The following is a 24,156-nucleotide window of genomic DNA, read 5'->3' as shown; positions in this document are numbered from 1 at the left end:
CAATTCCCAACACCACCTTCTAGCCTCTTTCGCAGCAGCAGCAGCCGTGGCAGGGACGGAGGCAAACCTTACAGAAGCATTTGGAGGCAGGAAAGGGCGTGACACTGACCTCGGGCTTTACAAGTGAAGGATTCATACCACAATGCTCGGATTGTTCTCTTTTAATTGAAACAAATGAATCAGACAATTGCAAGAACTGTACGAAAATTAACAGAGCCTGTAATGACCTCTTGGGTCCAACCTGGCACATCCATGAAGGCCCTGGGGCCTGGAACAGGAGGAAGGGCCCCACGCCCTGCCTCTGAGCCCCCACCCTCGGTTTCCACCCCTCCCCACAGGAGGCAGTGGTTTCTCCAGGTGTCTGAACAAAACATCTTGGAACCAGCCAGAGGCAGGGGCGGGGGTCCTTGCCTGGTGAGGTCGTATTTGTTGGCGATGCTCAGATCTGTGCTTCTCCAGCTCCAGGTCACAGCCCGGAGGGGAAGGCAGAGAACACAAAGCTCATTCTGGAAACAGCCACACACACAAACCTTATACTACATGATAAAATCCCAAAAGGCTCCTCTGTCTGGCTTTTGGTTTTGGTGGCAGGGATTCAAAGGGCGAACCCTCATCTGGTTGTGACATCCACATTAGCGAAAACCCCTGTTACAAAAAGGAAAAGGAGATAAAACCGTCTTTTTACCAAGAGTCATTTCAGAGGACGGATGAACACTAAGCAGATTCCGACAGACGGCGGTGTGGTTGCATTTTCATTCCGAGCCTCTCACCCGACACCCGCTTAGCCATAAACACCGTGTATAAGCCCTGGCGCCAGCAGCGTCCCCGTCGCAGCAGCTGGCCACCCTCTCTCGCGGGGCCGAGGCAAACCGCAGCCTCGGCGCCACCAGCTTCTCGCTGGTTGCAGCGGCAGGAGGACGGCGGGTCCGCCGCCGCAGCTACTGCTGCTCAGCCTGCCTCCTGCGGTAGTTGCTGTAGGCCTCCTCGAACATGGCCTTGCAGGGGAAGCGGGCCTTCAGCTTGGAGCAGATGAGGAAGGAGCCCCCCATCTTCCTGTGCAGCGAGTAGGTCTCCTCGGGCGGCGGGACCAGCCGGTGCTTCAGCATGATGGGGATCAGGTTGTGGATCTTCTCCGTGGTGCTCTGGGTGCCGAAGTCGAAGGGCTCCTCCGAGGCGAAGGCCTCGCCCAGGATGAGGATGGCGTCCAGGTGGGCATCTTCCATGGCCTGGAGAGCAAGGGGCAGGGCGAGTGGCGGCGAGACCAGGGCCCTCGCCGGCCCCGCTCCCACCACAGCGCCCCAGGCTGAGCGCTCCTCCAAAGCTCTGCCCGGAAGCTGAGCGGGTCACCCAGGTGAGTGTCTCAACCTGATTAAGCGAGGGTAACTGGTGACTAGCATCCATGAGGACGCGGGTTCCATCCCTGGCCTCACTCAGTGGGTTAAGCACCCCAGTGGTGCCACGAGCTGTGGTGAAGGTCGAAGACTCATCTCGGATCTGGCGTTGCTGTGGCTGTTGTGTAGGCCGGTGGCTGGAGCTCTGATTAGACCCCTAGCCTGGGGAACCTCCATAGGCTGCAGGTGCAGGCCTAAAAAGACAAAGAAAAACTAAGGAAGGGTAACTGGGACATAAACTCAAACTGCTGGGGCCAGGAAAACATCATTAACATGTGAACTGGCTCCATCTAAGACAAGAGGCAGCGGCGGTGGGTCTGTGGCAGATGCAGGCTGGGAGCCCCGCCCAAGGGCGCTGGAATTCACAGTTTCTATGAGACCCATTGGTCCAAAAAGCCCCCGAGCTGAGGTGAGCCTCGCCGCCCCCAGAGGGGACAGAGCTGAGATGACCTGGGCTCTCACCCGTCCCCACAGTCAGGAGAGGAAAGTGCTGCCTTCTGAGTGGCTTCTGGGCGACAGGAGCGCAGACGGTGACCCCTTTCTGTGGAGGGCTGCTGACCCTCCACCACGCCCCGCACCCCTTCCCCAGGGAGGCCCGGGCTCCCCGAGGCCCTGGCCACCAGCCTGACCAGTCCAGGGCTCGGACCTGAAGGTGGGCAGCGGCGCGACATAAAGCAAGAGCCTGGCGACCGGCCCCTGGCATCTGAGACCCTCGGCACAGAGGCTGGGGCTGTGCTGACCTGGCAGGGCGCTGTGGGGACCCGAGGCAGCAACCGCTGCTGACTTCAGATTTCAGAGGAAAAGCGTGCACAGCGCCCACCCACCCTCCCCTAGACTCCCTGAGCCTGGCCCGGGGGGCTCAGCAGGCCCCGTGGTCCCCGGCGCTCACCTTGACCTCGTAGCCGGTGAGGAACTTCATCTCTATGGACTTCTTCAGCACGGCCTCCCTGTCCTGGTCGGCAGCCGCCCGGATGACCTGGGCGCAGGCACGGGGGGGGGGGGCACTCGTGGACGGCCCGTTGGCAGGGGCTCCCCAGGGGCAGGGAGCCGGCACCGCCCCTCCCCCAGCTGGATGCCAACCCACGCATCCTTAGCCCTTATTTTCCAGGGTGTGGCAGCTGTAGCCTCACCCAGTGTCACCACCCACTGGGGACAGGCAGGGACACAGAGACATCAGGACAGGGGCCCTCCCTCCCTCTTTCCAAGCCCCAAGCACCCCATCAGGCCAAGGCCAGGCCCAGCCCCCACCAACCTGGATGTAGAGGTCCGTGAAGGATCTGTCATATTCCCGAGTCGCCCCGAAGTCCAGCAAAGCCACCTGGGAAGGGGCGACAGCACGGGACGGCTTGGCCCAGTGGAGCAACAGGGCTGAGACCCCCAGTCCTCCGAGCCCCGCTCCCTGCGGGAGCCCCTCTAGCCACTCACCCTGTGCTGCTGAGGGTCATAGAAGAAGTTGGACCAGTTGGGGTCCGTCTGCATGAAGTGGAACTCGAACAGCTCCCTCAAGCACAGGACCAGGATGTTGTAGCAGATCTGGCAGGAGAGGAACTGGTGACACAGCGCCGGGCTGCCTGGGAGCCCCCGGATCTAGGCCCAGAAGCCTCACTCCTGTTTTCTCCCCATCTTCCACCCCAACCGCCTTCCGCCCAGAGATGACCTTGACTCCAAGGGTAACATCCTGGGGAAAGGCAGCAGCTTGACATTCCCTCCCTCCCCCCCCCCACCAGGGAGCGCCTCGCGGGGCCCCAGGGCCACCATCTGACACACCTCGTTCCGGATCTCCTGGCTCAGCCCCTCGGCCTGGTCCAGGGGGAAGCCAGACACCAGCTCCGTGGTCAGCACGTGGGGGCTGCAGAGCTCGTCCACGATCTCAGGCACATAGAAGAAGGGGTGGTCCTTCAGCAGCTCCCTAGAAGGGGTGAGAGGTCACAGCCTGGCCACCTGCTCCTCCCACCCCCGCCCTCAGAGCCCTGGAGCCGCCCTGTCTCCAGCAAGGGGCCGGGGGCTGGGCCGCACCTGAACTTGCGGGCACAGGCGGCCTCTCGCTGGTAGTCACACTCGAGGGCCAACTCCCGCCTCAGCACGTCGATCAGGTGCTCGGGGAACAGGCCTGGGCCGGGGGAGCAGGGCATCAGGGTGGGGCGGGGGCTCCCTGGGGAATCCCCCCAGGTCCCCGGCGCCCGCCCCACAAGGCAGGCTCAGACCTTCGGGAAGCATGTTGCTCATGTTCAGCACGGCCATGAGGTTGTTGACGTCGCTGTTGATGCTCTGGGCCACGCCGGGGTACTGCGGGGGCAGGGAGAGCGGGGGCAGACACAGCAGGCCCTCCCGGCGCCCGGCAGCCTCCCAGCAGCGTCCCCCCCAGACCCCGCCCTCCATGGGGCCCAGAAGAGCCGCCGAAGCCCCTGGGCCCACGGCCACCTGTGCTCCGCCCCCACCTCCCCCAGTCCCTCCCCAGGAAGGCCCCACCCCTGCAGCTCAGCCCCAGGCAGACGTCAGTCTCCCCGCCCCCCGCCCCCACCAAACTTGCTGGGAGCCTGACCCCCTGCCCCAGTCACCCATCAGCAAGTGCTTCTCAGCACCCAGTGCTGACCAGGCGCTGGGGACACAGGTGAGGAGACGCAGGCCCTGCAGGGGGCCAGGGGCTCACACCAGCCGCCTACCTGGATCTTCATGGCCACCTCGCGGCCACCCTTCATGCGAGCCAGGTGCACCTGCCCGATGGAGGCGGCGGCAAAGGGCCGCTCCTCAAAGTACTCCAGCTTGTCCCGCCAGCTGGGGCCCAGGTCTTTGTTGAGGGTTTTCTGGAGGGAGAGGCCAGGAGGGGGCCATGAGCATGGCCGGGGACCCCCTGAGAAGCCCCCGAGCACACCCACCCCTGCCCCCAGGGCTGCCCGGTGCCCCCCTCGCCTCACCATCATCTGCTTCAGCGGCATGAAGTCGGCGCTCTGCCTCACGCGCTCGAAGATCTTGGCCAGATGGGGGTTGATGAAGGCATCGTCTGGAAGGCAGCCGAGCCGTCAGAGCTGCGGGCTGACCCCGCGGAAGGAGGGCACGGGGGCCATGGCAGCCCCCCTGCCCGGCAGACCCCTGGGAGGAGGCCGAGCAGAGGGGCCACCCTGCCCTTCCACACACTGACCCCGAGGGTCAGAGAAGAGGCCCAGGCCCAACACCACACAGCAGGCCTGGCCTCCGGTCCTCCTCGCTCTCAGGGAGAATTTCCCCGCTGTCACACAGGCCCCGTGCTCTGGAGGGGACACAGGGGCTCAGATCTCTATACAGTCCCGGAGCACCACCACCAACCACCCCCTCCCCACACCCCAGCCCATTACGCCCCTCCCCGGACCTGGGCACTGGGTGGTCTGCACGCCCAGCCCCGACGTGGGGCAGCCTCTGAGCCCACCCCAGGAGCTGGGAAGGTGGGCTTCCTAGAAAGAGCAGTGCAGCTTCTATGATTATAAAAGAAAGTCATTTAGGAAGTAACGTGCAGTAAAATGTTTTAAAAACCCATAGGAGTTCCTGTCATGGCTCAGTGGTAACGAACCTGACTAGCATCCATGAGGATACGGGGTCAGTCCCTGACCTCACTCAGTGGGTTAAGGATCCAGCGCTGCCGTGACCTGCGGTGTAGGTGGCAGATGCAGCTCGGATCTGGTGTTGCTGCGGCTGTGGTGTAGGCCAGCAGCTGCAACTCTGATTGGGCCCCTAGCCTGGGAACTTCCATATGCCACGGGTGCGGCCCTAAAAAGACACATACACACAAAAACATAATTTGACCACCTACAGAGAACGACTGTTCTCTTTCCTATGCATTTTTCCCTGACTGCAGCCGTGCTGCCTGGAAGGGGCTCTGGCCTGCCTTCTGAGCTGCTTTCCTCTCATAGCAGCCCCCTTGATCGTTCCCTGTTGTTAAACAGCTTTCTGAAATATTCGGTAAGGTGCACAGAAGCCCCGTAGGCAGCTCAGTGGCCAGACTACAGCTGGTTCACTTTGTTTACTGTAGACCACAAAGAATCCCTGGTACAGCCGCCCGTGCAGAGCCCTGACCAAGCCTCTGGGCTTTCCTTCTCGGAGAAGGGGTCTGGGCATCCAGGGCTTCCACTGGACCCCCGAGTCCCACAGCAGCACCCGCCCGCCTACCTGGGAAGCAGCTCCTCACACTCAGCCAGCTCGGTGAGTCTACCTGCCTGCTGCGGGGAACTCACTTTGCTCTCCCACTCAGGACACCAGCCCCATGGGCATTCCTCCCGGTGAAGGGAGGCTACTATCAGAAGCCCCTGATCCTCAGCTCTGCTCTGGGGCTGAACAGAGCCAGCCTCCTGCTCAGCTGCTGCCACCTCCCCCAGCCTTCTTTCCAAGTCCCCGACATCACATGGTGGCTAGCCTCGTGAGCTCCCCCACAGGACCCCTGGACCATCATGTGGTGGGGGAGCCAGGGGGCAGGAGCCCATCTCTCAGCAACTTTTAAGATGCCCTCACCTCTGGATGTCTCGAAACACTCAAAAGCCAGAAAAACAACTGTGGGCTACTAAGATGCTGTTTGTAAACATCTCAGGTTGGCTTCCACGGCCAGGATTCGAGCACGAGAAGCCAGTAGCAGAAAACCACCCCCAGTCTGCTGCCCAGAGGGGCCGAAGCACAGCGCCCCCACTGCAGCCGCCCCGGGCCCAGCTGCACTCACCCTGGATGCTCAGCATCTGGCCCAGCTTGAGCGCCGCCCCGCGCACCTTGCAGAGCGTGCGCACGATGCGCTCAGCGTTGGCCTCAGACAGGAAGGGGCTGGAATCCAGCACGGCCTTCTTCCCTGTGGAGAAGCCAGGTCACCACGGTGACCCTCGGGCATCTGTACACCTCACCCAACTGCACTGGCCCAGTAGCAAGAGGAAGAAGAGGCCAGCAGGGAGCAGGAATGGCCTTAGTGAGGCAGTGGAGGCAGGGGTCGGGGAGGGGGTAGGCACCAGGCCTGGGAGCCCCCCACCCCAGCGGGAGCACCGCAGCCCCTCCACCCACCCAAGCCTGAGTAGGTTGGACCAGCCCACGGGCCACGGACTGTGGGTCTCGGGCAAATCACCACTGGTCCTCCCAGTAAAAACAGGGCCAACAAGAAGACGTCAGGGTTTAAGGCACTTTAAGTGCAATGTGATAAATCCCCAGAGATCCCGGCATGGAGCCTGATACCAGAAGCTCCATCACCGTCTCTCCTCCTGGGTCCGTGAAACTGGCCATGCGATCCTAACTCCATATTTCATACCCACCTCCAGATGCCGGAGAAGGTCCTCGGGGCCCCCAGGTCTACACGCACACGTGCACAGCGCCTCTCCCTCCATATCAGTCCCTGCTGAGTCACTGTCCCTCCCCCCCAATGTACTGGACAAAGGTCGCCAGCACCGAGTCCCTGGATACCCACTTGGGGCCTGCTGGTTGCCATGAGAGTAAAATCCTCAAGGGAGAGGAGCTCAGGGTCAAGGACAGGGCTCCCCAGCAAGTGCCCGCCTCTCCCCTCTGTCCACAGAGGCCCTGCAGCTCCCTGCGGCCAGCTGGCCTGGGTGAATGGGGACCTTGGTCCAGCACCCTTGGGGTGGGAGGGTGCAGGACGATGCTCAGGGTGACAAAGAGAGGGCGACCCTGTGACATCTGATGCTTTTGCTGCCCTCTGTCCTGTTAGGACAGAGTTGGACCAGAAATCCCCGGGGCTACCCCCAGAACACCAGGCCCTTTCCTCAGCCTGCATCACCATGGGCCTGGCCCAGTGCTCAGAGTTGGTCTGAGCCGGCTCCGCAAGGGGAGCAGGGGAAGGGACCAGCACACCAGTGCCCTCTGCCCCAGGGGCATGTCCTGGCCCTGATAGACGGGCGGGTGGCGGGGGGTGCTAGGGGATGGGAGACTTGAAGACCCGCAGCTGTTGGGCCCACACAGGGCTTGGCTCACTCGCAGGGTCCCAGATGGCAGGACAGGGTCCCGGGAAGCAAAGAGATTTGCGCTCCAAGGAAGAGGCAAGGCAGCTGTGGCGCACAGGCAGGGCCACTCCAGGACAGCTGGGCTGAGAAAGGCCTCTGGATCACCCACCCCCGCCCCAGGGACAGCAGCAGAGGCCAAGGCTGCAGGACGGGCAGTCCTCTACATCCACTCTGCCCTCCGCGGGCCCTGAGGGCTGGGGACCCCAGCCATGTCCCTGAGGAGGGGCGAAACCTGGGAGAGAAGGCCATCCCCCCCCCCCCCCAGGCAGGGAGGGAGAGTTCCCCCAGCCGACCTGAGCTAATGGCAGCCAGTGTCCCTGAGATTGATTTAGGGATAGAGCCTGGCCCCTAGAGCTTTCCAGAAGCCCCTCCGCACCCTGGCCCATCCCCACAGGCTGGAGTCCGTGTCCCCACCTGGGCCAGGCTGGCAAAGCCAGGGGAGCCCAAGGCCACGGTGGGCAGGTCCCCACCCAGCAGAGGCTCCCCAGGCCCAGGAGTTTCAGAACCCCTCAGGAAGCTGCAGAACGTCCCACCTGGGCCTGAGCCCACGTCCTGCTCTCAGGCTGGTGGCCCCCTGACAAAGGACAGCAGCTGTGACCTTGGAGCCAATGCAGCCTCTTCCTGCTTGGAGGCAGCAGGATGGAGAGCAGCCAGCTTCAGGGGCGGGGGACAGCAGGAGGGGGGTGCGCCTGGGACCGCTGGCTCCTCACTCTGGAGAGGGCCAGGCTTCACTTCCCAGAGTGTCTGAGTGCCGACACTAAAAATACCCTCCCTAATCCCCTCTGTCCTCCAGCGTCTTCCAAGGACACACACCCCATGTCACCTACACTCAGGGACCTGTGGGACAGGCTAGCGCCCTCTCTCTGAGGCCCCTTGGCCTCTCAAGACAGTCTTTCCTGAAGGTGACCCGGGACCATCCAGGCAGCTGATAGGCCCCCCTCAGGCCCCCAGGGAGCTGGCCCCAGGCTGCAGCCAGGCCTCAGGGACAGTCCCCAGGGATGGAGGAAGGAGGTGTTAGGTACTGGAATGAGCTGATGTCCCCAGGGATGGAGGGAGGAGGTGTTAGGTACTGGAATGAGCTGATGGAGTACAGTCCCCAGGGATGGAGGGAGGAGGTGTTAGGTACTGGAATGAGCTGATGTCCCCTAAACAGGCCAGGGGCAGGGGGCACTCAGCCCAGAACTTCAAGTCCGTTTTAAGACATCCACCAAGCAGACAGCTCTTGCAGGGCTGCTCTCGACTGCCCCCAGGACCCCCTTAAAGGGGAAGCCCCCTCCACCCACCTAGCCCACCCCCCACATCTGGACGGCCTGGGGGAGGGGCCCACGTGGGAGGGGTGGAGCCTCCTGCTGCCCCGCCCATCAGCAGAGCATCCTAAGCCCGGTTTCAGAGCAGCTGGTCTACGGAGTCCCGCCCACAGTGCTGCCCAGACTAGGGGGCACTGAGAGCTCTGCCCTGACCCCAGGCGACCTGGGACACAGAGACAGCTCAGAGACGGAGGGTCTGAGGCAGAGAGGTGATGGCCCCCCAAGATCACCAAGGTGGGAGATGGGAGGCCCCCCAGGTCTAGTCTAGCAACTCCCACATTCCTCATCCACAGCCAATGGGGACCCCAGGCAGGTGACCTGGCCGGACCCAGGGGCCCAGCAGCTCTGGGGAGTAGGGGCAGAGGCAGGGCCAAACCAGAGGAGCAGGGGGCCGGCTAAGCGTGTGGGCTGGGCTAGGAGCAGAGCGGCCTCCAGGCCTTAGACTCCAGGGGTTAAGCCAGATGTGCCAAACACACGGTGAAAGGGGCCCTGGCGGCCAAATACGAGGCCACCCGAGGCCAACACTCTGGGAACACAGGTGGGAGCTGGGGGTGACAGACCCACCTCCCAGGGTCCACCCTGCCCCTTCCAGTCAAGGGCCCAGCTCACCTGAGGGGTCCTCGGGGCGAAGGCTCTTCTTGGCAACCTCAGCCAGTGCCCCAAAGCCCAGACCCACAGCAAGACCTGCAAGGAGAGGGTTGAGGGCACTGGGCATCTGCTTAAGCACTGGGCATGTGCCCACAGCCCCTCCACCTATGAGGCCTGGAGCTGCCCCAGAGACACGGCCTCGCTTCCCAGGGAGCCTGGCTGACACTCCAGACACCTTGGGGCGGCTGGGCGGGGGGGGGGGGGGGGGCAGCGGCAGGAGACACACACCTGCTGTTTTCAGGATCTGGCTCACTGCAGGTGCTCGCGGGGGAAAAGCCTCCCCCCCACCCCCACCTCCTTCACTACAGGCTCCCAGGATACACGAATACACCCCAAGTCAACGTACAACTGGGAGCCACACTGTAGGGGGGCCCAGCAGAGATGGAACACGGACCAGGAATGGTCTTGGGCCAAGGACATCCTGACAACTAGGCAGCCCCTTGGGACACAGCCGCCCTCTTCACAGTCTGTGTGAAAAGCCTCCAATACTCCAGAATTCTCTAATTCTTCACGTGGCCATAAGAAGCATTACTGCTGAACACAGAGCAGCTGTTGGTGGGAGGCGCAGTCTTTCTCATTTGCCTTTTTAGGGGCCACACTCACGGCATATGGAGGTTCCCAGGTTAGGAGTCGAATTGGAGCTGCAGCTGCCAGCCTACACCACAGCCACAGCCACGCCAGATCCGAGCCAGGTCTGCGACCTCCACCACAGCTCACGGCAACGCCGGATCCTTAACCCACTGAGCAAGGCCCGTGATCAAACTGCATCTTCATGGATGCTAGTCTTGATCCTGAGCCACAAGAGAAACTACAAGCGTGGGAACATTTTGCAGAAGCCACGGGGGCTCCGGCCACAGCCTTCCTTGTGGGGAAGGCCTGCAGGCTCCGACGAGCTGTCTGAGGACAGTGGGGAGCAGGCCCTCCAGCTCCCTGCAGCAGCCTTGAAATCAAGGTTTATTGACACCTCGTTTGTCCAGAGGTTGAACCGGATGATCCCAACTGTCTGGGAGAGGTCGGAGGAGCCCAACGGGTGCTACTAAGTCCACAGAGAAAGCCCAGGAGCCTGGCTCAGGGCCTGCCTCCTCCACTTTAGACACAGCTCCGACTGGCTTGGGGTGGGGAGGGGGCGCATTAGCCAAGAGAGTGAGGAGCCCAGGGATGAGCACGCCGACCACAGCAGATGGGAAAGCAGAGGCCCAAGAAGGACTCCACAGATGCCCCAGGGCCTTGGGGCTCACACCGGGAAGGGGTCCTGCTCATGCTTCTATTTGCCAAGATCTCTACAATGATTACACGTTACTTTCATGAAAAACATCGCTGAATTTACTGAAAAAGTTATTTAATGAAAAAATAAATTGTCAAAAAATCAAAAGAAGATAACCCAATTTTTCAAATGTTTTTGCAATACCTCTTACCTCCCATTGGGCAGGTGCAGCCTCTGCTTAACCATCCGTAATGGCTGTGAGGGCTAAAGAGCTGAGTTAGAGACGCGTACCTGGCTGGGCCCAGGGCAGCTACTGGGCGTTACTGCCCTCACTCCAATTCAAAGGGTTAGACAGTGCTGCCCAAGGAACAGCATGGCAGTCATGTATATAACTTTACATCTTCCAGTAGCCACATTAAAAAGGGCAAGCAGCAGCATGTGAAATGAATTCTGATTATATATTTTATTTAACCCAATGTACCCAAAATACTGTCATTTCCACAAGCACTCAATATAAACATGGTTATCGAGATTTGGGAGTTGTTGTCTGTTCATTTTGTACCAGGGCTTCAAAATCCAATGTGCATTTTACCCTCAGAGCACATCTCAGCTTGGAGCAGCCACCTTTCAAGTGCTCGGCACCCCACGCTGCTGCTGGGGCAGCACAAGGGCAGCAGAAGTCAAGCTCTGGAGACCATGGCAAAAAGGCACAGTCCTCAGGAAACGCCCCCAAAAACAGCGGGGTGTGTGGGGATGGAGGTGCCAGGCTTGCTTCCCTCTGACACTGCCCCCCCCGCCCCCCACCCAGCTCCAGAGGACACTGGGCACCAAGCTGGAGTCGTGTCTCTGATCAAACATTAACTCCCCGCCTGTCCACCTCCACCTGACCCAGCACAATATCTGACTTAGCAAAATAATGATAACAGGAACATTAAATTTTAAACTGCAATAACCTTCAGCAATACATCCACCTCTAGATCTTTCTCTGCCTAGGTCAAGTCCAAAGCCAAGACTGCAGAAGAGGCAGATGCATCAAAGGGGACCCAGCTGGCCACTTGTGCAGTCACCAAGCCTCTGACTCTGCTGGGCCCGCCTCGGGTGCTCTGTCAAACTCTTCTCTGGCCGCTTCTGGGCTGCCAGGCAGAGCCAAAGCTTTCCAAGGCCAAGGGCCTGTCACTAAACACTGAATCTCTGAGTGAACATTCCACAAAGGAGGCCATAGGCTCATTCTGCGGCCCTGGGAGCTCCCTCGGGACCAGCCCAATGCCAGAACCAAGGAGCTGCCAACTGAAAGGCTCCCCCTGAAGCTCAGCTGGTGAGAGCCAGCCCTGACCTTGACCTCAGGGGCTCCGGCTCTACCGATCCAAGAATAGGCTGGTCCTCCCACCCTCCCCAACCTGGCTGAGCTTAAAGCCAGTCTCAGGCCCTCGTGCACAAGCAGGCAGGGCCCCGCCACGCTTCCTCCACGCAGAGCAGGTGCACCAGGGCTGCTCCTGGAACATCAGCACCTCTGCCCTGCTGCCTCCACTCGGGTCCCCCGCCTGGGTGAGGACGTGCCGGAACCAGTGCTCGCTCACTCTCCAGGGTCACCCCCGCCCTCAAAATAGTGCCACTCCTTGTCCTGACCCACAGTCTGGCCCAGCCTGGCCCACACAGCCCACTCAGAGGTCCTGGAGGTGATGAGACTCAGAACTGGCTCCGCGGCCCCACGGCCACCGCTGGCAGCCCAGCCGCCACCCCAACCTATGAGGGGGCGCCAGCCCCTCCCAAGAAAGCTCTAGACATTTCTCTCACAAAAGGAGGCTTTGCAGACAAGAAGCACCGGTGAGTGAGGAGCAGCAGGGCGCGTCACCGGGGAGCCCAGGGCCTCCTCCGCGAAGTCCCTCCGCAGGTCCCCAGGGCCCAATCAGTCCCTGCTGAGCAACTGGGCTTCCGTCCAGAATGGCACAGAGGTGACAAAAAATAAAAACAAAACTCCTGCCAGCAAACAGCGCCACCTGCGAGGAGGCTTGGGAAGAGTTTCTGTTCCTGCCAGCCCCCAGGCAGGCCTGCGGAGCAAGGCTCGAAGGAGGGCCTCTGCCACAACAAGGGCACAAGCCCGCTTCACTCACGCGGGACCCCCGTGTGCCACACTGTTCTAAGCCCTGGCTTTCAGCAACACACCCAACCTGAGGAGACGAGAAGGTTCGCGCAGGAAAGGGGCAGGGGGCCAGGCTCCTTCCTGTTGCCTCCAGAGGCTCCCGAACCCTTAGGAAGGTCCCTTCCTCCTCCCTCCCTGCATCCCCCCCCTCAGCCCAGCGTCAGGCCCCAGCATCGGAGGAGGGCAACAGGAAGGGGTGGTGGAGGCAGCTCCCCACAAAGGGTTCTAGGTTCTCAGAACATGGCCAGGGTGGGAGGGGAAGCCCTGGCAGCCTCCCTGCCGGCTTCAGGGCAGGGGGAAGGAATTCAGGGGCGCCAGGCGCAGACCCCAGCTGTATGACAGAGGCCTCCTCCTGGTCCCAGGACTGTTACAAATACACATATGGCCCTGGGGGACTGGGGACTGTGGCTCAGCTTCCTCGTCTGTAGCTGGAGACACTAACTGTCCCAATTTCCTCACAGAGCTTCTAAGAGGGCAAAACAGGCAGCAAAGCTCCTTTTATTTTATTTAGTTTTTTAGGGCCACACCTGCAGCATATGGAGGTCCCCAGGCTAGGGGTCCAATCGGAGCTGCAACTACTGCCCTACACCACAGCCACAGCAATGCGGGATCCAACCTGCATCTGCAACCTACATCATAGCACACAGCAACACCAGATCCTTAACCCACTGAGTGAGGCCAGGGATCGAACCTGCGTCCTCATGGATACTAGCTGGGGTCATTACCACTGAGCCACAATGGGAACTCCCGAAGCCCCTTTTAAAATAGGCACCCACAAAAGCAGAAACCAGGCTCCTCACCCCTACAAGGGTGTAGAAGTTCGCCTGGACCTACAGAGCATCTGGCTTGCTGCCTCGGGGAGCACAAGGGCAGTGTTGAATGCCTAGAACAATAGCACACGTGCAGCACGTGCCCTGAGGAAATCAGGCAGCAAAGTTGGTGTCACTGTGTGCCACCCAGCGAGGGGACATCAGGGCAGCCCCCGTCAAGCCCAGGACCTCAGGTCTCTAAAACCTCGATGAAAATCGAGTGCCCTATTGATAAACATTTGTAGAGGAAAAGCCTGACTTTAGACATGTCAATGCTCCTGCCAGGAGCTCAGAGCATGGGGTGCTCTAAGACAAAAAAAATTTTTTTAAAGACAAAAAATATTTTTAAAAGGAAGGAAGGGAGGGAGGGAAGAAAGAAAGAGAGAAAAAGAAAAGAAAGGGGAAAAAATTCAATAGTCTTGTGAACTATTATTTATTTTATTTATTTATTTATTTAGTGCTTTTTAGGGCTGCACCTGTGGCATACGGAGGTTTCCGGCTAGGGGTCGAATCAGAGCTACAGCTGCTGGCCTACACCACAGCCACAGCCACGCCAGATCCTAAACCCCCTGATTGAGGCAAAGGATCGAACTTGCATCCTACTGGATACTAGTCAGATTTGTTCCCACTAAGCCACAACTGGAACTCCCGAACTATCTTCCAAAGAAAAGTTTTTTTCTAGGGGTGAGGGTTCCTTAACCTTTCACCTTTTAAAAATAACAGGATTCCCAAAGGTCCGTTCCTTCCTGGCCCACTCTTTCTCATGCTAGCACCTGCTTTCAAATAGCATCTTTCAAAATCCTTTCTACACAGACTCTGAATATTCTTATCTTTTTCTCTCTCTCCACTTTTTGTGTCCTCTCTATTTCTCTTACTTAGGATTCCCCTCTTTCTGCCTTAAAGACATGGATTAAATTCCCGGGTGAAGGTCCTGGTAACCACCAAAGTACTCTGCACATAATGCTCAAGTCCTTTTGGCAAGTTTTCTCTAGTGCCTAATTTATCGATTAGTCTCATTTCTATAATCATCCAGTTCTCCCTCAGCCCATAGGTCAGAGGAGATGACAACATCCCCTCTAAATCTCTAAGGCTGAAGCACAAAGGAAATAGACAGAAAAGAGTAGAGGAGACACAAGCACAGAGGAGAAAGATCTAATATATGTCTAACTGGGGTACCAGAGGGAAAGGAGAGAGACAACAGGGCAGACACAGAATTTGCAAAAACGATCAGAATTTTCCAAAGCTGATAAAAGGCATCAAGCCACTGATTCACAAAGCTCTGCAACCCCAAGCAAGATAAAAGCAAAGTAAATCACACCCAAACCTGTCACAGTCACACTGCTGAAAACCAAACGCAAAAAGAAAATTTTTAAACCAGAGAACAAAAACACATATTATTTTCAAAGGAGCAGCAATAAAATGAATAGCTAAGTTTTCAACAGGAATAATGGAAGTAAGAAGACATGGCATAACATTGCTAAAATGGTCAAAAGAATTCATTTTTAACATGGAATATTATACCCAGCCAAAATACCTCCTAAAATAAAAATGATTAATGATTAGCAAACTATACTATAAAGATAGTTCTTCTGAGAAGAGGAATTATGGTCCCAAAGGTAATTATAAAAATGAAGGGAGAGGAGCTCCCACAGTGGCGCAGTGGTTAACAAATCCGACTAGGAACCATGAGGTTGTGGGTTCGGTCCCTGCCCTTGCTCAGTGGGTTAACAATCTGGCATTGCCGTGAGCTGTGGTGTAGGTTGCAGACGCGGCTTGGATCCCGCGTTGCTGTGGCTCTGGTGTAGGCTGGTGGCTATGGCTCCGATTAGACCCCTAGCCTGGGAACCTCCATATGCCGCGGGAGCGACCCAAGAAATAGCAAAAAAAGACAAAAAAAAGGAGAAAGAAAAACAAAAAGAGTAAATATGTAGGTAAATCTAAATTCATAGGTGCTGTGCAAAGAAATAATATCTTTGAAGATTTAACATACCTTAATAATTTAGTACATAATATAAAACATGTAGAAACAAAATGCATATTCTCATTAACATGCACACATACATACACAAAGAGGGATTCAAAGTGTGCTAAAGTGCTAGCATTACTGGGGAAGTAGTAAAAATAATTGTTCCTACTATAGTGTAATAAGGCAAGGATGTATGCTGTAATCTCAAGAGAAGCCACTAAAAGAATAATAATAACACACAAACTAATAAAGAGAAAACATGTACAATAAAAAGGACTGATTAATTCAAAAGGCAGCAAGACAAGTGGGGAGAGGGAATGGAGAAGGGACAGACTAAGAGGCACCAAAGACTACACTACAAGGAAGAAGCTACGAGGATATATAGTACAATGCAGAAAATATAGCCCAAATTTTATAATAGCTACAAATGGAATATGACCTTTAAAAATTGTGAATGCCTATGCAGTATCCCTGAAACTTATATATATCTCAACTATATCTCAATTTTTAAAAAAATAAAATTAAAAAGAAAGGGAAGACAGATGAGAAAATAGGGAAATAACAGATGGGTCAAACAGTAAACAAAGACTAAGACAGTAACTATAATCCCCAATACATCAGCAATTCCATTAAATGTAAATCACAAGGGGGAAAAAAACTTTTATACATTTATATATATAATATATAAATATATATAATTTATATATAATATATGGTATATATAATATACCATATATGGTATATTATATAATATATAAGTGGGTTAATATATATATATTATATATATTATAATACCATATATTATATATACCATATATTATAATATATGGTATATATTATAATATTATATATAATAATATATACCATATATTATATATATATTATATATACCATATATTATAATATATGGTATATATTATATATAAATAAAATATATTTATATATAAATATATTTATATATTATAAATATATAAATGGTATATATTATATATAAATAATATTATATATAATAATATATACCATATATTATATATACCATATATTATAATATATGGTATATATTATATATAAATAAAATATATTTATATATAAATATATTTATATATTATAAATATATAAATATATATAATGTATATTTTTATATATTTTATATTTTTTATATATTTTTATATTAAATATAAGGACACAAAAAGTTGAAAGTAAAAGGAAGGAAAAAGACCATGCAAACATCAACCCCTCCCCCAAAAAAGGCTGAAACACATCTATACTAACATCAGACAGTCTAGACTCTCACAGACATAAGGAGAGATAGTACCTAATAATGAAGAAGTCAGTCCTGAGAGGACATAAGAATTCTAGGAGTTCCCATCATGGCTCAGTGGAAACAAATCTGACTAGTACCCATGAGGATCCCTGCCCTCACTCAGTGGGTTAAGGATCCAGCGTGGCCGTGAGCTGTGGTGCAGGTCGCAGACGTGGCTTGGATCTGCCGTGGCTGTGACTGTGGTATAGGCCAGCAGCTACAGCTGCAACTGGATCCCTAGCCTGGGATCCTCCATATGCCAAAAAAAAAAAAAAAAAAAAGAGAGAATTCTAAATATGTAAGCAACCAAAAACATTAAAACTTCAAAACATTAAAACAAAAAATTGACAGAATCAAGAGGCAGGTAAATTCATGATTATAGCACTAGATTTTCAAATGTCTCTCTTGATGGCTGACAGTATAAACACATCCAAAAAGAATCATTAAAAGACCTGATCAACATGAGTAACAGACTAGATAAATAAACTGCTCCCAACAATGCCAGAATTCTTTTCAGATACGCATGGAACATTTATCAAAATATTTCCATTGGAGTCAATGGCAAGACCCTTATTTCACAAAATGGAAAACCAAGTCAGGAGCCCAGAGCATAGGAAACAGCGTTGGAATTAGAGCCAAAATAGTACGATGATTTAAGCCCAGTTCTGTCCTCAGATCCAGTATCTGACCCTAGCTTTCATTTTATTCTTCAACAAAATCATGCCCACAGCATCACAGCCACAATATCCCACAGCCAAACTGGACCTAGGGCTCCTGCTGCATCTCAGCATCAAAATGAGCCACCCAAACTGGAAAGCCTCTGCCTTCTACCTCCATAGAGCGGAGCGTTTTCTGCTGACCTTCTCAAATAGAACCCTACCTTCCTGAAGTCTAGAGCAACCCCCTCCTTCGTACCCCCAGTGTAAAAACTTCCTAAAGTCTGTAGGTCTACACCTCAAAAACATCTCACCCATGGAGTTCCCATTGTGGTACAGTGGAAACAAATCCGACTAGTAACCATGAGGTTGTGTGTTTGATCCCTGGCCCCTCTCAGTGGGTTAAGGATCCTGCATTGCTGTGAGCTGCGGTGTAGGTCACAGACTTGGCTCGGATCCCACGTTGCTGTGGCTGTGGTGTAGGCCGGCAGCTACAGCTCCAATTCAACCCCTAGCCTGGGAACTTCCACAAGCTGTGGGTGAGGCCCTAAAGAGAAAAAACAAAACAAAAAATCTCACCCTCACAAGGGGAAGAAAGGCTAGAAGTGTTTTCTAGAACAAAGTAGAGCAGTGTTCATTCAAACTGTTTTGACCCGTGAATAAGCCACATATTTCAAACTGTTTAGACCCACGCATAAACCGTCTATTTCGCACTGCAATCAAAGACGTTCATAAACAGTTTGTTTCTATCTCTGAAACAAATATTTTTGCAACATTTGTTCTATTTATTTGCAGTTCTAAGGATCTATGGTATTAATTCAGATCCTTTCCTATTCTATACTATTTAGTTTCTTAAATGTTGGTCCTGACCCACTAAACTGATTTCACACTCACTAAAAGGGTCACAACGTGCAGTGCGAAAACCCTCCGGATGAGACAGAAGGCCTAGAATTTACCTCTGGGGCCAGAACAGCACGTTCTTTCCAGACCTGGCTCTTCTCTGCTCCCATCCGGCCACCTACAATCCTGAAACACAAGCTGCCAACTTCTCTGGCAACAACGTGAGCTGCTCGGAATCACAGCTGCAAGCAAATCCCCAACAGAGACATGGGAGGACGGCTCCAGGCACCTGTCAGCAGGGGTGCAAGAGGCTCCTGGGGGTGCAAAGCCCTACAAAGGCTAGGGCTTCTTCCAACCTGGCTCCCTCTGGCGACCCATCACCGTCCCTGAGTTTAATGAAGCTGTCCTTTGGTTCTACACGCTTTCCTGAAAACTGCTTCCACTTCAGTGCTTTCCTGAACCCACCACCCAAAAGGGCCCGATTTGTCTGCTTCGCCAGGACTCCCACCAAACGTGAACCAGCCATCGTCACCTTCATCCCGATCATGTTTCCCAAAGAGGTCCCCCTCTGCCCCACGCCCCCAGAGACTCCTAAGAGAGGAGTATACCTATTCTAAAATGCATGAAACCAAGCCTTCTGGGGACAAGGCTCTGCGGTGAGCCCTGGTCCCGAGTGCTGGGAGGACTGTAGGTTACAGAGAACAACTACAGAGGAAGAAGAGAGTTCTCACCCTCAAATGCATGGGGGAGAGGAGAAAACGTCCATCCAATACGCTAATAATAATTGTGACCCAGTAGCCCCTGAGCAATGCAGCCAATGTGCCAAGTCTTCACCAGAGGCCGCCAGAGTGGTGACCCTCAAACCCACTCCAGTAGCAGCACCCCAGGGAGCTACGATGCGCCACAGGGAACTGTCGGAAATGTTACCCTGTTAAAGTGAAGTGAAGCTATAGCTGTGTGCAAAAGCTCAGGTCATACTTCACGCCAGATTCTTGAAAAGCTAGGTAGCAGCAGATGCCACATTTTAAGATAACAATTGAGGAAGAAAATCAGAGTTGAGAAAATTATATCCAATCACCCTAGTTTACTCTGCATGTAAAGAAGTTGGCCGGCCATCACTCAGTGTCAGAACTCAGGCCCGGGGCCGGCTCCCGGAGTAACAGGTTCTCAGGGGGCACAGAGCCCGTCTGAACAAGGAGCAAGCTGGGTTTCCCAAAGGGGAGAGGCAGCGGGGAGGAGAGCGTGCCTGACATTCGGTCCACGGAGGGAGACACAGGAGCTGGCAAAGCAAAGGCAGGCAGAGAATGGCCCAGCCGCATGACAGGGGCCCTTCATGACTGCACCGCACAGGTATCGACATGAACCAGTCAGACCCTACTACACACCAGCCTCGCCAATAAGCACTCACTCAAGTCGCCAAAGCTGTTACTTTCATTTGTTGTTCTGTCTGGAAAACGTACTGAGAACAGGTGAGCTTTAGAGTAACGTGCTCCCAGTCACTCCATCTGCAAGTAGAACCATCGCAAAGGATGGTACTTTCTTTTTAGGGCCACACCTGCAGCATATGGAGGTTCCCAGGCTAGGGGTCGAATCTTAGCTGCAGCTGCTGGCCTACACCACAGCCACAGCCATGCCAGATCCGAGCTTCATCTGCGACCTATGCTACAGTTCGCTTGGTGGGTTACGCCGGATCGGTAACCCACCAAGCGAATCCAGGGATTGAGCCCGAATCCTCATGTATACTAGTCGTGTTCGCTGAGCCACAACAGGACCTCCCAAAGGATGGTACTTTCAATGTAAACCACTTGGCAGGGAGTAAGGATCAGACATGACAACAGCAGATACAAGCACTGCAAACTTTCTCTATAAAATGATCGTCCAACTCAGACAGATAGCACAGCTGTACTGAGCACAATGGCCACTCAAATCCCCAAAGAAAAGGACAAACTCCCGCCTCCACAGCACATGCACATGGCCCAGGGCTCAGGGCCATGGCATCTCATTATCATTCCACCGACACGAGCAGGCCTGAGGCAATCCATCAAACGGGCCCCCAAATGTTCAGGGTTCCAGGGGAAAAACCACTGCGTGCAGGAGTAAAACTGCCAACGAAGAGCTCTTATTCCTGTTCCGCCTCCTCCCTGCAGCGGCCTCCAAAGGCCTGAGTGAAGAGCTGACCAAAGATGCCGTCCCCCAGATGTGGCCAAAGAGTTGGCCAAGCTGCAGCCCACAGCACCACACCAGCCACACCCCAACCCCCAGGGGTGACTTGAGGCAGAGACAGGATCACCCACCCCTGGAAGACATCCAGGAATGCCTAACACAGGAGCTTCCACCCTCCCCAGGACACCCCTGGGTCCTCACTGTCCCCACCTCACGCAGGCCCCATGGTGGTCCCAGCTCCACCGCCAGGACCTATGTGCCCGGGCAGGCACAGCCACACCTTACCTCCAAAGTTGGCCAGCCGCCCGATCCGCGTAACCGGCACCTTCCGCTCGCGGGCACGCTCACTGAGCTGGAGGGAGAGGAGGAGGAGACCTCAGGGGGTCGGGGATTGGGTTCAGCACCAACCTTCGGGGGTTCATACTGCCCCCCCCCCATGTCCCCTCTCCTCCCCCAAAGGCAGCTGCTCGGCCCAGCAGCACACTCGACCCCAAAGAGGCCTCTGTGTGCCTCAAAGTCCAGGCTACAGCATTCGGAGACGGTCCCCAAGGGGGCCTGACACCGCAGCACTGTGGGAACCGCCCCAGCCCCAGGCCGGCCTCCCGCACGCACCATCTGCTTGTGGGGCTTGCTCTCAGGCCGAGCCTTGGCCTGCCGGGCCTTCTCAATGTCCTCGGCCGTGAGGCCCCCCACGGGGGACTGGTCCTGGTGGAGAAACCGCCGCTGAAGGCCCGTGGAGGAGAATGGGTCCCTGGGGTTGGCAAAGAGCCTCCTGTTCACCCCGCCCAGAGGGTGGGCGGCCTGGCCCGGGAGCCCGCCTTCCCTAAAGGGTCCACTGGCAACATAGGCAGGAGCCGGGCCCTGGCTGCTGGTGTGATCCTGGGCCTGCTCGGAGGAGGCGGCGGCAGAGAAATCCTCGGCCCCCGGCCCTGAGAAGTGGAACTCGGCTTGTGGGTCATCGAAGCTCTCGGAGTGGGGCTCTTCATGCCTCTCCTGGCCCTGCAGGGAACGAAAGGGGTGAGGGGTTCCCACTGTGGCTCAGCAGAAACAAACCCAACCAGTATCCATGAGGACATGGGTTTGATCCCTGGTCTCACTCAGTGGGTTAAGGATGCAGTATTGCCGTGAGCTGCGGTGTAGGTCACAGACATGGCTCAGATCTGGCATGGCTGTAGCTGTGGTGTAGGCTGGTAGCTGCAGCTCTGATTCGACCCCGAGCCTGGGAACCTCCATATGCTGTGGGTGCAGCCCTAAAAAGACCAAAAAGAAAAGAAAGGAAGCCAGCGGGAGAGCTGCAAGAGGCCAGCCAGCGTTCCTCCCAGGGGCACCCCCTTCCACCAGGGCCACCCCACCCTCACCCTCCCAAGAGTCACATCACATTCTGCCCAAGGCTGGGGCCAGTTCTGCAGCTGAGCAGAGGCCTGGGAAGCCGGGGTGGGGGGGGGGCCTCCATCTTGGGGTCCTGAGCACCTGCTGGGGGCCCACCAGGACCAGGTGAATCACAAGTTCTTCACCTGTAAGTTGGGCAAAGGAGAGGCCACTAGGGCTCTGAGGCGGGAGAACTGGGGAAAAGACAGGAAAGCCGTGAGAAGCTCAAGCACAGGTGGGACCAGCAGGGGTGAAGCAGCAGCAGACAGGGAGGAGGCCCTGCCTCCCAAGGCCAGCACCCTGCTGCACAAGTGGGTCCCACCAGTCAGCCTTGGGCGTCCCAAGGGGCTCTCACCCGAGGGCCTGTCACAACCAGGACCAGCCCTGGCTCTCCCAGGAGCAAGGGCTACAGGGCAGGGTTACACCATGTCTCCCTTGGAACAGTAGCCAAGGCCTGAACTTCAAGCCCAGGTTCTTTCTTTGACCCCTCTCTGCCACCTTCTCCTTTGAAAATAGGGGTACCCCCAGTCACAGGGTTAGGCGGGGCACAGACAAGGCCAGGGGATGGTGCCAAGATGCTACAATTAGCACAGCACTGACTCCTGAAAGGGGGTTTGGGGCTTGGATTCCCTGCTTCCCCAGAAGCGGATTCAATGTACGTGCAGCCCGCAGGTTCTGCAGAGATGGCTGCAGAGCCCAACACCTCCTCACTGCAGCTTTATAGGACATGGTGGGGTCTAACAGACAGACCTGCCCTCCAGAGGAAGGAAGAGACACGCTGTCACTCTCATCTCCTACATGGGACACAAGGCTGCAGGAGCTGCAGTCCTCGGTAAAGGCCCATCAGGAAGCCGATGGCAGAGCAGGGACCCCAGGCTAAGCCTTAACCCCCGGGCCGCCTCGAGGTCGCCTGGCAGCCCCTTCCCCAGAACAGACTCAAACTGTACTGAATGGAGGGGCATCTCTCCAGACGCCAGGGGAGCCCCGAGATGAGGAAGCCTGAGGCAGGGTCCTGAGAGCCATGTAACTCCAGGAATCCCCTCGCTGGCTGCGGACCCGTAACTCCTTCTGCCCCATCACCCCGCCTGCTGCCCGCCAGCCAGCCCTGCGTTACCATGACCTGTTTATGTGCCAGCCAAGGGAGCCCAGTGTCTCAAAGGGACCAGACTCAGGGTTTGCTGAATGAATAGGTGAGCAAATCCCCTGAGGAGCCAGAGGGGGAGAGGTTTCTGGAGTAGCTGGCCCTCTGTCCCCTCAGAGAGAGGGGACACCAACATCTAAGTTGTTCAGGGAGAGAGCGGGAGCTCAGTGCCTCCTTCGTGGTGGGGGACGGTCACTCCCTTCGACCTCCAAGTGGCTGGTAGCGGGAGGGCCCTGCCTGGGTGGGGGGCCTGCCCATGTCCAGCGGGCTGCCTCACTCCCGGGCATTCCCCAGGCCAAACACCCCACAGGAAGGCGGTGGCTGCTCACCAGCAAAGGCACCCAGTGAGGCGGCCAGGGCATAGCCTCGGCAGAGGGGGACGGGCAGGGAGTCTGAGACCCGGCACAGGACACGGGATCCGGGTCCCATCACTCGGCTGGAGCAGGCCCTGCTGACAACCACTTGGATGGCAGAAAGTCAGGGCTCTTGGACTCAGCACGAGACAGCAAAGGGAGTGAGGGGGAGGCAGGAGGTGAGGCTGCCGCCATGGAGGGGGGCAGAGCCCCGCATCAGCACCCAGAGACCGTGGCAACGTGGAGGAGGAGGACAAGGCCCAGCCTGGCTCGGGCTCAGCTGGCATTGGGGGAAGAGCCGTCGAAGACTGAAGAAGGTCCACTGACACTCAGGCCCCAGTGACAGCTAGACACTGAGCTGTGACATCCAACCAGACACAGGTGTCCTGCCCGCCTGCACACTGGGCAGCCTATTTACAAAATCGGCCCAACCCAAAAACTAACAGATATCAGATGAACAAGGTGAAAGTATTCTATCTTATAAAGAACTTGTTTGGGGAGTTCCTGTTGTGGCTCAGTGGAAACGAATTTGACTAGCATCCATGAAGACACAGGTTCGATCCCTGGCCTGGCTCAGTGGGTTAAGGATATCGTGTTGCTGTGAGTTATGGTGTAGGTCACAAATGTGGCTCAGATCTGACTTGCTGTGGCTGTGGTGTAGGCTGGCTGCTACAGCTCTGACTCAACCCCTAGCCTGGGAACCTCCATATGCCACAGATGCGGCCCTAAAAGAGTGGGGGGAAAAATGGACTTGTTTGCTTCCACAAAGGAAGCATCGCAGGGATTTTGTGGCTGCCTCCATAAGAACACAAGGACTGTTAGTTTTCTCTTTGTGACTTTTTCAATTTCTAAAACTGAAACGGCCTCTCTTCCTACCTTCAGGACAGCCCAGGAGCTGAAGGCAGGCCAG

The 24,156-nt window shown here is 55.6% G+C and overlaps 1 protein-coding gene across 1 annotated transcript in view; it reads right to left on the bottom strand.

Annotated features, from left to right (window-relative positions):
• Positions 1-146: 146 nt before the first annotated feature.
• Positions 147-24,156, bottom strand: part of COQ8A (coenzyme Q8A) — a 47,051-nt gene continuing 23,041 nt past the window's right edge. The window contains exons 3-15 of the mRNA XM_047754500.1: positions 20,997-21,383; positions 20,670-20,736; positions 9,265-9,339; positions 6,073-6,195; positions 4,307-4,392; positions 4,055-4,195; positions 3,596-3,677; positions 3,408-3,501; positions 3,159-3,300; positions 2,817-2,924; positions 2,644-2,709; positions 2,281-2,367; positions 147-1,226 (exon numbers count right to left, since the gene is read on the bottom strand). Coding sequence (XP_047610456.1) covers positions 939-1,226; positions 2,281-2,367; positions 2,644-2,709; positions 2,817-2,924; positions 3,159-3,300; positions 3,408-3,501; positions 3,596-3,677; positions 4,055-4,195; positions 4,307-4,392; positions 6,073-6,195; positions 9,265-9,339; positions 20,670-20,736; positions 20,997-21,383 — 1,746 coding nt within the window. The 3' untranslated portion in view covers positions 147-938. The remainder of the gene's footprint in view (positions 1,227-2,280; positions 2,368-2,643; positions 2,710-2,816; positions 2,925-3,158; positions 3,301-3,407; positions 3,502-3,595; positions 3,678-4,054; positions 4,196-4,306; positions 4,393-6,072; positions 6,196-9,264; positions 9,340-20,669; positions 20,737-20,996; positions 21,384-24,156) is intronic.

The sequence above is a fragment of the Phacochoerus africanus genome, chromosome 12, assembly GCF_016906955.1.
Source record: "Phacochoerus africanus isolate WHEZ1 chromosome 12, ROS_Pafr_v1, whole genome shotgun sequence".
NCBI lineage: Eukaryota > Metazoa > Chordata > Mammalia > Artiodactyla > Suidae > Phacochoerus > Phacochoerus africanus.
This window is presented reverse-complemented; position numbering and strand designations above follow the sequence as displayed.